The sequence below is a fragment of the Anguilla anguilla genome, chromosome 1 (genome assembly GCF_013347855.1).
Source record: "Anguilla anguilla isolate fAngAng1 chromosome 1, fAngAng1.pri, whole genome shotgun sequence".
Lineage (NCBI taxonomy): Eukaryota > Metazoa > Chordata > Actinopteri > Anguilliformes > Anguillidae > Anguilla > Anguilla anguilla.
The window spans coordinates 26,076,470-26,089,568 of NC_049201.1; the positions used below are offsets into that span (position 1 = coordinate 26,076,470).

The 13,099-nt window shown below is 37.4% G+C and overlaps 1 protein-coding gene across 1 annotated transcript; it reads right to left on the minus strand.

Moving 5' to 3' along the window:
* Positions 1-567: 567 nt before the first annotated feature.
* On the minus strand, positions 568-10,118 carry efcab2 (EF-hand calcium binding domain 2). Its single transcript, XM_035408016.1, has 7 exons — positions 10,017-10,118; positions 7,497-7,581; positions 7,062-7,134; positions 6,489-6,568; positions 4,038-4,080; positions 3,001-3,067; positions 568-1,465 (listed from the first exon to the last, which is right to left on the minus strand). The coding sequence occupies exons 1-7, from the start codon at positions 10,039-10,041 to the stop codon at positions 1,350-1,352; spliced, it is 489 nt and encodes a 162-aa protein (XP_035263907.1). The 5' UTR covers positions 10,042-10,118; the 3' UTR covers positions 568-1,349.
* Positions 10,119-13,099: the final 2,981 nt, after the last annotated feature.

Here is a 13,099-nt window from a genome sequence, read left to right on the forward strand (position 1 = left end):
GTTTTTTGCTGTCTAATTTTAGCTGTACATCTTGTTTTGAACCATCCAACACAAACATAATTGGTGGGAGAGAACACGTTTGAGAGATACTAACAGTAGTAAGTGGCTTGTTTGCCTAGATAACTAACAATGACCTGCTAGCTAGCAAAAGTTAGCAGTGAACTCAAAAGATGACAAAGTTCGGCTGACATCTGGCAGAGTCACCTGCTCCCACAGATCCTGCTATGTGTAGTGTGGATACAGCCAACTCAAACAGACTATTATAAAATGTGGTTGTATATAATAGATAATCATATCCGCAAACTACCACTTTATTATTTATTTGACATATTTAAAATACATGTTTTCCATTTCAGTGTTGTTGAAGAACTGAAGAAGATGTGGTGTTGCTAATGTGTTTTCAAGGTACATGGGAACTTGCAGAGCAAATCTATCTCCAAGTTAATATTTCTCTGAAAAGTGTGCATCCATACACATTAAAATCCACACTAAAGCAAATACACTTTATTAAAATATTAATGAACCAAACCATGAATGTACCAAACAACATAGTCAAAAGGTATAAAATAATTCATTTTAAGCATTTATTTTTGCAGAACAGCTAAACACAAGAATGACAGATGAGTAAACAAAACATCTAAATTTTCCAATCCAGGTTGAACAAGAGGTTCTTTATATAAAAAGTATTTGGCAACACATAAAACATAAAAAATATATTTTTAATCATAAATGTGTAAAAGAAACTAAAGGATAAAGAAGGACCTTAACAAATCCCATACTTTGGTTCTAGTGTTTCTGTTCATTTTTTTAAATGTCATTAGTGTCTAAAAGCATTTTAGGGATGGCTTAGCCTTTTCTTTTACATAAGGCTGTCACTGCACTTTTTAGACTGACAACCACACCTAAGTGAACTCTGAGAAACATGTACATTGCTCTGGCTATTTGAGCTCGCTCTCTACTGGTGCAAATGAAAATGTACACTGTAGGTACTCCATGGATGCCCTCAGGAACTTTTATTATAAGACATTTCAGGCCAAGTGCCACTCATCTGACAAAGACCTGCTTTCACTGAAAGGCCATCATGCAGCAAAAGATTGCTGAGGGAGCATCAGTATTGCATACAGGCAGCACCATCAAATCTTTATGTGTACATCGGACAAAAGGCCATGAGCAACCCCATTGGGGTAAACGTATGAATATCAACGTGCACCGTGTCATGCTGGACACAGGTCCTATGGGTCCTATGAGTACAGGGGGGAAAGGGAGGTTGGCTATCTCTTTTGGCTATGTCTTTTTCCCCTTTGTTTTCATGGGTGTGGGGGGAGGGGGGAGGGGGGTGCTGGCAATCATCACTGGTCTCTGACGGTCATCATGGCCACAAAGTCCTTGTAGAAGACGACGTTCTTGTCGGGATCCACCGCGGCCGACAGCATTTCCTCCATCTCGTCGTGGGAGAAGGGCTCTCCTGTGGGGTGGAGCCATGGAGAAGGGGTCAGGGCGAGGTTTCACAGAACTGGCCCTTCAAACCTGCGTCTATACAATGTTTTATAAAACAACAGCACAGGGAGAGTGAGGCTTCTTCAATTCCTAGATAGGAGGAGCTGTCAGGTATTACTAATTGCTCACAAATTGTTTCAGAATTGATACCGATTACCTTCAAGTATTCTGACTAGTTCATGAAAGAGAGTCAGTAGGTGCCCATAGGACTCAAAAGAACAGCCCTGCTTATGCTGAGGTGACAAGGGCAGGGTAAACCAACAAAAATCAAGGGTAAAATGTCAGCTGGTGGGAACAATCACATGACCTTTTGTGGAGGGCGACAGCAACAATGTCAGGTCAAAATGTTAACACAAAATTCTACAATGGCGACAAAATATTTACAATCAAGAATAATGTATGGCTTTAACAGATAAAAGCTGCTGGCATGTTAAGATATGTATTAATGACCTTTGCCTATTTCCTACAAAAATTAATGCAGACTCTGTTGCCAGTTTAGATTTAATCTAAGTTCAGTTAGATACATAACATTTGAGTCACATTTCCGTGAGAACATCACAGTTTTATCTGGCAATAGTTATTTTTCGTGCTGAATACCTGACCCTGCCTTGTTCTGTGCAACCATAAGCATTTTTGTTTGTTTGAATTTTTTTTCCTTTGTCAGCCACCATTGGTTTAGAGAGGATGCAGTTGATTATGATCCGGGAGTTTTGTCATTTAAATCAAATGTATGCTCCTCCCATTGAGGTACATTTGCATCTAAAACCCACCCATTGACAACATCTGATAGCTCCATCAGTACAGGCTTATTGATGCATGTTTAACAGGATGTGACAAATTTTCAGTGTTGAATCAACTAGTAGACTACACTGACTCTGACAAAGAACATTTTTATCCTTACTTGTCTCACAAAATCTGATAATGATGAGTAAACGGATGAGTAACTGTCATACAAGGGAAAAAAGGTATTATAAACTGTAAATTAAAAATAAAATCCCTTTCCTGCGCAGATTTATGGACCCGTTTACCTTTAAAATTCTATTCTGTCGACCAGGCTCCTAGAGCCTTATTGATGTAAGATATACAATACATCAATGAGAGGCCAATCATTCTATCACACACAGATTTTTCTTTTTTAAGCACATGGAAAGCTCCATGCATTTGTTCAGACACATGTGGTGCATTAGAATAAAACACAGTTTGAATATAACAAGCACTGTATTTATGAATCAGCCTTTCCTGATTGCATTTACTGTGTGTCCACATATTCAAATTGTCAAGCTAGTTAATTTTTATCAGAAAATTAGTGTATGGTCACAAGAACACAAATAAATATACTGTATATGAAATGATCAGTGTAAGGGAAATTATTTCTCCACAGGTGGACGCCAAAATCCATCAAGGCCAAATAAACAGGTGTTTGTGCAGGCATTGAATGGATAACCTCATAGGTTACAGGTGTAAATTGCAGGTAAACCTGAGGGTATGTTTGTGTGCACATACCTTCCTGGGTCATGAATTTTTTAAGCTCTTCTGGTTCCAAGTAACCTTTTTTCTCCTGATCTAAGACCTAGCGTTCAGAGAGAAATACATAAAAAAATAAATATAAAGTGCTGCACATTCGTATAACACCTGATAATGAAATCAACTGGTTAAAAAATATATTTTCTGAAAAACAAAATTACGTATGTTAGAGTCCCTACTATAACCATCAACAACACCACCATAAACTGAATGATGGCTACTTACAACACATTACAACAGTCCTGACTTTGCACAATTTATTGTTAAACTACAAAATAAATTTAAAAATCTGCGTGCGTGTTCCAGGTTGATACTGTTGCACTTGTTTGCTCAAAGACACACTTTTTGTAGTGCGTGTACTTGATGTGTGATCTATATTAACTTTCCTTATTCGCACGCTCCCTGTATGAAGCCAATTAATTGTTTTTACAAATGTCACAATTAGCTACTCAATTATATAATTAGTCACTTGACAATGTCGTTTAAGTGCCTACAGGGGCTCCTGGAGGACAGTAATTGGAATACAAGCTTAAATCCCTGCAGGCCACATGAGAGAGAAACAACCTGGTCTCCTACCCATAATTTAGAGTAAATTAGCAAAAAATGAAAATAGGCATTTTTAAAGAATATAAATATATGGTTTACATTATCTGGAATCCTTGACCATTTTAGTCTCTAATTATTGAAAAGGACCCATAATCCCAGGAGCACAGAGCTTGCATTAATGTGAAGCACACGGTGGTAATAGCAGGCTGTGGAATATCACTAGGTAATCAATAATGAATGAAACAGACATGGATCCACCCACCAGACAGGAGCAGAGGGCAGAAAGGGAAGCCGTTTCCTTAACCTTGCCGGCGCAAAAATAGCACAGGCTAGCTCCTTTAGGTCTGAGGCAGAGCCCAACCCAGCTACTCCTCATGTTCCAATTGTTAAAGGGGCAGAGTCTTCCGTTGCCAGACGCTAGCATCTGATTGGAGATGGCATGCTCCCAGCGAAGGCGGTGTGTCACTCACCTCGAAGGCCTGCAGAAGAAGCTCCTCTGGGATGGGACGGAACCTGCCGGAGATGGGGGAGGAAGACGAAGTGTGAGCGTGCAGGTAACCTTAGCTTCATGCAATGCCACGGCATGCTCGGGCTGTGCTCCTCTGTTACAAGAAGTGCCAGGTTGTTCATTAAAACTGTGGCGTATTGCCTTACACTGCAACACATTGTTAAAGGCCTGTGAAGGCTAGCAGTGGTTAGTTCCACCATTATTGGTTAAGGTTTAGAGGTCCTGGAATTGCATTGGATAAAAAGGCAGCATTTGAAAAACAACCTCAGGGGAAGTGCTTGAGTTTAAGTTTTGTTTAACCCACGTGACCTCAGGGTTGTAAATTCTACACTGACACAGGCACAGCTGTTGTGCCCTGAGCAGCTGTCTTTAAAAGCACCACTACAGCGAAGGCCCATGGGCTGCAATACGTCTGTTTCCGGCAATCCCCTGCCCCAGACATTTAGGTCCCCGCTAAACACTAATGCTAATTCCACAAATGAGCTAATTCTGTTTTTTTTTTTATCTTCTGACCTTGTATGACTGCAACAAAAATGGTCACAAATTAAAAATTAATTTCTATTGCTATTTTTTAATTTGATAAAAAGTTGTAATGGCAATCGTAACCATAAAATCTCTATACTGATTCATTGCCACTGTAGTATTCACTTTGATCTGGAAGACATAAGAATATGTGTTAAGGTAAGGGGGCAGAAGTGGTTTAACCTTCCTTGTCTTTTTTGTGTTTGCAATTCATTGACTGGTATTTTACTATAAAACCTTTCAACTCATTTGATTCTCACAGCTTCTAAAAAAAGAAATGGAAGAATATCACCATCATTTATCACATTGGACAAGAAGCTTTTTTCTTTTTTCCTTTTAAAACAAACACAGATTGGCAAATTCAGCAATCACTGAAACTAACTCCCTAACTTTTTTGTGAAGAAAAAGTGCAGTTTTTAAGGGCAAATGTTGATTGAATACAGGCCAAAGTGGTAGTTGGCTTTCACTGCACAAATCACAGAAACCTGAGGGGTTGTAAATAATCAGCTGGGTTAGCACTACAAAAAAAGAAAGATGATTACCTGCCAGCCTCTTGTTTCTAAGAAAACCCAACCTACCAGTTTCAGGTTTTCCTCAAAATTGAGACCGAACTGTCAAGTTCAGGCAACTCGCCTCATCTCAAGTATCAAGCAGATATAACATAATAAACAAATATTGCAAATGATGAAAAGCAATACAGGAGCTAAATAGAGGAAATACACTTAAATTGTTTTTTATGTGTTGCCTTGAAAGTCCACTTCCTTTTACAGCTGACTGATTTGATTTCAGTTCCTTCTGTTTTTTATCGTAACATTGAGTACAGTGAATATCAGATCACGTATTTGAGTACTAATTTGCTTTTGCAGTGATTGTGTCTGTTTTGATTTGCACCAAATATATGTAGCTTTCTTGTCTTCTCTATTCTGCTGCTTGTGATTATCCCTTGTTATTTATGCTTGCTGTTGTTTTGGCACAATGGCCTTTAAGTCACTTTGGTCAAATGCGTCTCCCAAAGGCATTCATGTACAGTAAATTTTCGTCAAGGCTAGTAAGACTTGGGTGACAGTGATTAATTACTGACGAATAATGCTACATGGATGTCGCAGTATGTTAGGCTCTTGCATACCGCTTCTACGTGTTGTAGTCCATATCAAGCCTCAAAATGGAACAATCTTACATTCTTAGTTTTCTGTATTTCTGAATAGGAATATTGTCTGTTTACAACCCTGGGATATTTCCCTCACAGAAATAACAGCCCACACATGCTGGGAGCTGCTCGGTGGCTCAGATACTGTATGTGTGGGTGGGTGATAGATGAATAAATATTTTAAAAAGTAATAAATGCCTACTGAGAATAAACAAATTCAACTCTGAACATTTCCATTTCATGACAACATTCCTGGTAAATTACTTGCAAAGCAAGGTTCTACATTATTAAAACTGAGGAGGAAAACCCTGTTAAAAATGCAAGCATAAATGATTTTCAGAATCTCAAAGGTGCAATTTTTTTTTTTTAATTAAAAAATCATTTCAGTCTTACGGCGAAATATTTGCTCTACCAAGACAAACATGCACTACAGAAAAAAACACAGAGAAGACATCCAAAAGACTAGTCTGTTTTTGAGAAATTTTCCACAACACATAAGACGCCTGTAATGGAATGCAAGGTGTGCTGTTCTGGCATGCACCCCTTGGCCAATCAGAGCCAGGGAATGGTTCCTATGTTCAGAGAGCCACCAATGGAAGAACAGGAGTTTTCGGTGGCGCCCTGCCCTGGGTTAACCCTGCATATTGCTTTTCACCCTGTGTTTTCAGCATGCCATGCTAACACTGCTTCACTCAAGGGTACCTCAGGTGTTCATGCTTCATAATGTCAACCTGCATGACTTACTTGCGCTCCATCAGCACCTTGGTCATAACTGGGAGGAATTTCTCAAAGCGTATAAATCCTGTCAGCTCCTCCTCCTCAATCTAGGTGGAGACAGATAGGTTACATCTCTTAAGCAGCGGAATCACAAGCATATCTGAATGCACTCAAAGTAATATCATGTCAGCGCTCTGATGTTAACCATTGCAATTACATTTTGGTATTTAGCAGAAGCTCTTATCCAGAACGACTCACAAAGTAGTACAACATCAGGAGTGAACATTCAACACTGGCAGGGTCAATGATTAACCTCCAAGTGCCATGAAAACAATAACTGCATTGATAGTAAGGAATAGACCACAGAACATACAGCTTAGAACAAAGCAATAGGCAAAGCATACATCTACGTATTGAATCAAAGAACACTATGAGTTCCCTCACAGTCACCATTTAACATTTGCATCTATTTGTATTTAAACTACAGACAGAATTAGAAAAAAAACACACAAAAATATAATCAACATAAAACCTGATAAGGAAATATTATAGCTTTGCAGGTCTCAATACAGTTCTAAACAACAGAGAAGAGGAGCAAACCTCTGTGATGATCTCATGCAGTTCTGCCTCAGTTGGAAAGCAGCCAAGCGATCGTATGATGGTACCGATCTCTCTATGACAGAAAGGGGTAGTCTATATATTCACAATGGCACTCCATGGAATCTATATTTATGACACAGTAATGTTATATATTTACCAGCTAAGTGTGTAAGTTCTGGAATGTTTACATTCTAGGGACTGCACAAGACATTCAATCAAATGTAATAGGCAAATAACTGCGGATCAAAAATAAAAAGCACAGTTCACAAAATTAAAAAACACTATGATGATTGACTGGAAGCTGTTATTGTTGGGCGATATATTTGCAGTCTTCTGAGATACATTCTGGGAGAGACAGCAGTGAAACTATTTTTGCCTGATTAATGGCCAGACTATTGTAAAGTCTATCGAATATTTTTTGTTGTTTCCCCTCACCTGACATCCACTGTCTTATTGGACTCATCGTCAAATAGGTTAAAGGCGTCACTGATTTTTTTATGCACCTCGGACACTGCAGCCTCTGAAATTAAAAAACAAAATCAAAATAGTTATTTTTCAAGAATTGCTCAATTTTGTTTCATTTTAATGCATCGGCAAAAACAATGACAATAATATCTACATTTTGCAGTAGAATGTTCAAAGGTGGGTATGTAACCTGTGGCCAAAACAGGGAATAACTTCATAGTTTGAAGAATCTGCCTGATGTTGCCCACAATATCTTTATTTGATGGTCATCACCAGACATCACCAGGTGCTGAGTATCTTCTCTGGTGATGCTCTGCCAGGCCTGTGCTGCAGCCATCTTTAGCTCCTGCTTGTTTCAGGGGCTAGTTGCCTTAAGTTGTCTCTTCAGTATATGAAACGCATGTTCAGTTGGATTCAGATTAGGTAAATGTGGCCAGTCAAGAATTTTGTCTTTGAAAATCTGCTTTGTTGCTTTAGGAGTATATTTAGGATCATTGTCTTGCTGTAGGATAAAGTGCCATCCAGTGGGTTTGGAGGCATTTCATTGAATTTGAGCAGATAAGATGCTTCAATGCACTTCAGAATTCATTCTGCTGCAACTATGAGCAGTTACATCATCAATGAAGACAAGTGAGCCAGTACCTGGCAGCCATACATGCCTACACCATAACACCCCCACCACCATGTTTCACAGATGACAGGGGGTGCTTTGGATCTTGGGCAGTTCTTTTTGGCCTCCACACTTTGCTCTTGTCATCACTCCGATTCAAGTGAATCTTGGTCTCATCTATCCACAAGATCTTTTTCCAGAATTCAGCAGGCTCTTCTAGGTACTTCTTGGCAAACCATCCTGTTTTTGCAGCTAACTACTGGTTTGCATCTTGCAGTGTAGCCTTTAGTTCTGTTCAAGAAGTGTTCTGCTGCGTGCCAACAGTAGTCACTGACACATCCACGCCTACCACCTAAAGAGCATGTCTGATCTGTTGGACAGGTGTTTGGGGGTTTTCAGCATTATGGTGAGTAGGTGTGCGCCGATCGGCTGTAGATCAGAAATGGTTTTCGCTCCATAACACGCCATTAGTGACCTGCAGATTTATTTTTATAAATCCTCAGATAAAGTGCCGGTGCGGATTATGGTGTGAAGCTGTCAAAATGCACTCTTCTGGAAGCAGCTGTGAGGCTACGACAACAATATCACAATAATGCTGTTGATAATAATAATAATAATAATAATAATAATAATAATAATAAAAATAAAAATAATTATAATAATCTGAACATACTGGTAACCTACATAGCAAATAAACTTATCTAATGTTTCATTTATTACCTGTTGCTTTAAAAATTTTAAATTAAAAAAGAGCTAATTTGGCTTTTAAAAAATTGGCCAAGACAATTCTTGATCGGTGGACCCATAATGGTGAGAATTCATCAGTCATCAACTGTAGGGGTCTTGCAACTGAACACACCTCACTAATTAGAAATACCTGTGAAGCAATTTTCTCCCAAACCTTGTAGTGCTATGAAACCCTTCCCAGGATAAGCAGGTATAGATGATGGATGAATTGGCACTTCAACCACACGTCTACTGCTTATAGACAAATATAAAATTTTGGAGCACAGAACCAAATCAAGAAAAAAATGTCTTTGCCCCAAACATTATGGAGCTCACTGTATCAGCCTACTAGACCTACGTTACCACAGCAACGATCTGCCGGAATATACCACCGCAACGTGTCGTGAGATGCCTCACAAAAATGACATTGTTGAACCAACGCAGTCTTGATTAGATTAATGCCTTGACAACTGACCTGGTAGGCTAAATTGGCTTTATTATTGTTACAGTTCAATGTGCATGCCAGGACATGCTGCATGTTACAGCATGTTTAGGTTTGACACGGTTTGGTTTTAATCATCAACATCAACAAACATCGTCCCAAAAATCACTTTAAAAATGCCCAATGCTAAACGCCTGGTTATTTGGATAAGACGAAGAAACAAAAAACGATATCGGTTAGCTTCGGTTATCATATAAGAAGGGAGCCCTGAAAATACAATATTAAAAGCGCCTCATTCAGCGCACCCAGGTTTTTTTCTGCTTTCAGCACCTACACGTTTTCCGTGCCTATCGCTTTAATGTAACTTAAAATTTATATTCCGACAATGGACATCTCCACAAGCGCTTTGTTTTATTTAACTAGTCTAGATAAGTTTGCTGTTATATGACGAGATGTAGCCTAGCTACTCAGTTCGACAATAATATCTTATCGATAACGTGGCCATATTTTACTAGTGAGCTAGACAAGTCACCATTAACGTAGTCTAATCTTAAATTGTTAACACTGGCTTTAGAGGTAGCCTGATCATTTGTAATCAAACTGTTCAACAGTTTGATAGGAAGCGATAATATAGAGGAATTATAGGTAAAAATAAAATCGGTGCTACTTAGAAAATTTTCAATGAAGTGAATGTGACTCACGTTAACCTTACCTGCAAAATCCTTGTCTTCCGCCATGGTTTGTGTACACTGTTGCTTAGAGACGGTGGACGGTCACAACAAAAAAAGCAAGCAAGAATGCAAAGCGGACAGATACTCTTATTTCATGATGTTCATGTTAAATTTGATATAACAGTAGATTTCCAGATAAAACTACGTGCTATTTGTTAAACTTGCATATTCGTATTTGTAATAAGTATAGAAAGTAGGCTACTTGAGTTAAAGAAATGAAAGAATTAAAAGTGGTAGTATCTGCTGTAGCCTAATTGCATAAAGTGTATGGCCTTTTGGTTACTTTATGTTACCAACCATTGGGATGGCAGGTATACCCCATGCCATCCGCCAAGTTATGCCTTGGTGGACCATGCCTCATACTTGTACAGCACCGAGAGTTTGGCACTTCTCAAGGTTTTTGATAGAAATAACCATAATGACCACATACTGTCAGCCCTTAAGGACATTGAAGAACCTTCTGACCTCTTGAAATCACACAGAATTCAGATACATCTTCTCACAACCACACAATAAAGCCTGCTGATTTTGTCATCACAAATACTCCAGTCCCACAAGCAATAATTCTCCCAATTGGACATTTAGCTACATGCGGCAATAACATCTCATTAAAGTAGTCTCATGAAAGTAGCCAACTGCAGGATACTCAGATACACAGGCAAAATGGACATATAAGGAAGTGCACATGTAATGCTATTTCAGACAACAAAACATGTTTTTAAAAACTTAGTGGTCGCCATTCTTGTGTGGCAGCTAGCTTGCTTGCTAACTAATAATTGTAACAAAAAAAATAATTAAATAAAATTATTGCTTTTGCTGCTGTATTTGTGGGAAACTTATTTATATTTCTCACATGTATTATCACACGCAAACCCCACATAATATTGTTTCATAACTACCGACATACAAACTATTACTAGGTCTATCCTGCATATTATAACAAATTTAAAACACTTGCCATAATCCATTTGGAAATATGACAAATACTTTTATTAATTTGTAATTCCTGGTAAAGAAAAAATGACTGAATCCATGCCTATGTTTTCTTTGAGCTAGAATGTATGTCTGTTTGCATGTATGCATGTCTCTCTCTAGATTTAATTATCTTATGATTCATGCATTTATATGCATTATTATTATCAGTTACTCATAGCAATTCCATACAAAAAATATATATATTTCAACAAAACACGTTTTCAGTGTACAAAAATGGCAAGGAACTCACACGTTTTACTTTAGATGCAACTTACATAATTAACATTATAGAGGTGTATCGGCTGGGGTTGAAGTCATTTGTAAAGTGCATAGCCTAATACTAATATGAATCTCGGATGATGTAGGCAACATGATTTAGTTAAGTGTATATAGCTAAACTAATATGGGGTGATGTTGGTAAAATGTTGAAATTTCTGTAATTCTACCTAATTTTTGCGCATTTAACATTGTTAAATGTAAAAAAGCACTGCAATTTTCAAACATAAACATTTAGAGATATTCATAGAAAACACTGTAATCGCTTTTCCAAGAGTAATGTTATGCATTAAAGGAAGACTTTTAAATTCTACATTATACATAAATAAAAATGTCAAAAGTAAATGTTAAATATCAATTTTAAATATAAATGTTAAATGTAAATGTTATATGGAAATAGAAATGTAGGACGTGAAAGCTAAATGTATAGAAAATATGCTAATTAGTGGCACCCCCTATGTGTAAGGTCAGTTTTTGCGTGGAGGAGGATGATCTCAACCACACCCACGCAAAACACTGTTAGCAGCAGCTGAATCAGCTGCTTCAAAATCAGCAGTAGTGTTGCCAAATTAGCCTAAGTCATCTAAAGAGTATTTACAGCTGGGCTAATCGTTGCAGCCAGGTATAAAATAAAACAAACTCTAAAATCACATTTGTGCCCATGTTCTTATTTTTCATGGTAGTCAGGTAGAAAAGTGAAGTTCACATAATTTCCCGCAGCTTATTGAGTAAGTTTTTGCAACTTTTAATCAATGACTCATAGACAGTACTGTGTATGTGTGAGTAACTTGGCATTTTTGTACGTTGAAACGTGTTTTTGTTGAGATACAACTTTTATAATTCAACATCATAGAGGTGATCTTCAGGTGAGAAGTGTTACACAAGCACTCATAAACATTTCAAATTTATGCCAATAACCTCTAGCTAAAATGCTGCAATGTTAAAAGAAAATGTGCTTTCGTATTTTATCAATGGTTTACTTAGCAGATGCATCCGTCATTAGCATGTTCATTTGTGAATGAACCCTGTTACAGTTTTAAGCTTTTGTTTCATAAATATGTAATAATTTGGAGTAAAAAGTAACATTAGCTTATATGCATAATGTACATTTAACTCAAAATGATTACATATTATGAAACAAAATCTTAAAACTACAACAGGAGTCACTTGCCAGTGAACATGCTAAAGATGAATGCTACAGCAAGGATTTGATAAAATCTGAAAACACATTTTATGACATTGCAGCATCTTAGCTAGGTTACTGTCATAATATTAATGTGTTTTTGAGCGCTTGAGTAACATTTCTCACGTGAAGATCATCTTATAATAAAATTATCAAAAACAAACCAACTACATACCTCCTCTCCCACTGTCTATTGATCCACTGCGAGTAGGCACTGTCATTAGGCAGCTGGAAATTATGTGAACTTCACTTTTCAACAAAACCACCATGAAAAATAATAACAGGGACAGAAATATGTTATTTTAAAGTTTGTTTTATTTATAACTGGTTGAAACTGCAGCTGCAAACATTATTTGACTTCAGCTAATTTGCCTCGACTACTGATTCAGCAAAAATTGACCTTGTACATAGGGGGTGTCAACAATGAGAATATTTTCTTTATATTAAGTTTTAAAATCCTACATTTACATGTATTTTTAACATTTGCATTTATATTTTACATTTACATTTATATTTATATATAATAAATAATTTTCCAATCTTGCTTCAATCCTACTCTTGGAGAGTGATTACAATTTGTTGGACAAATTTGTCTTTACATTTTTTTTTAAAGTGCATTTTTTTTTTTTT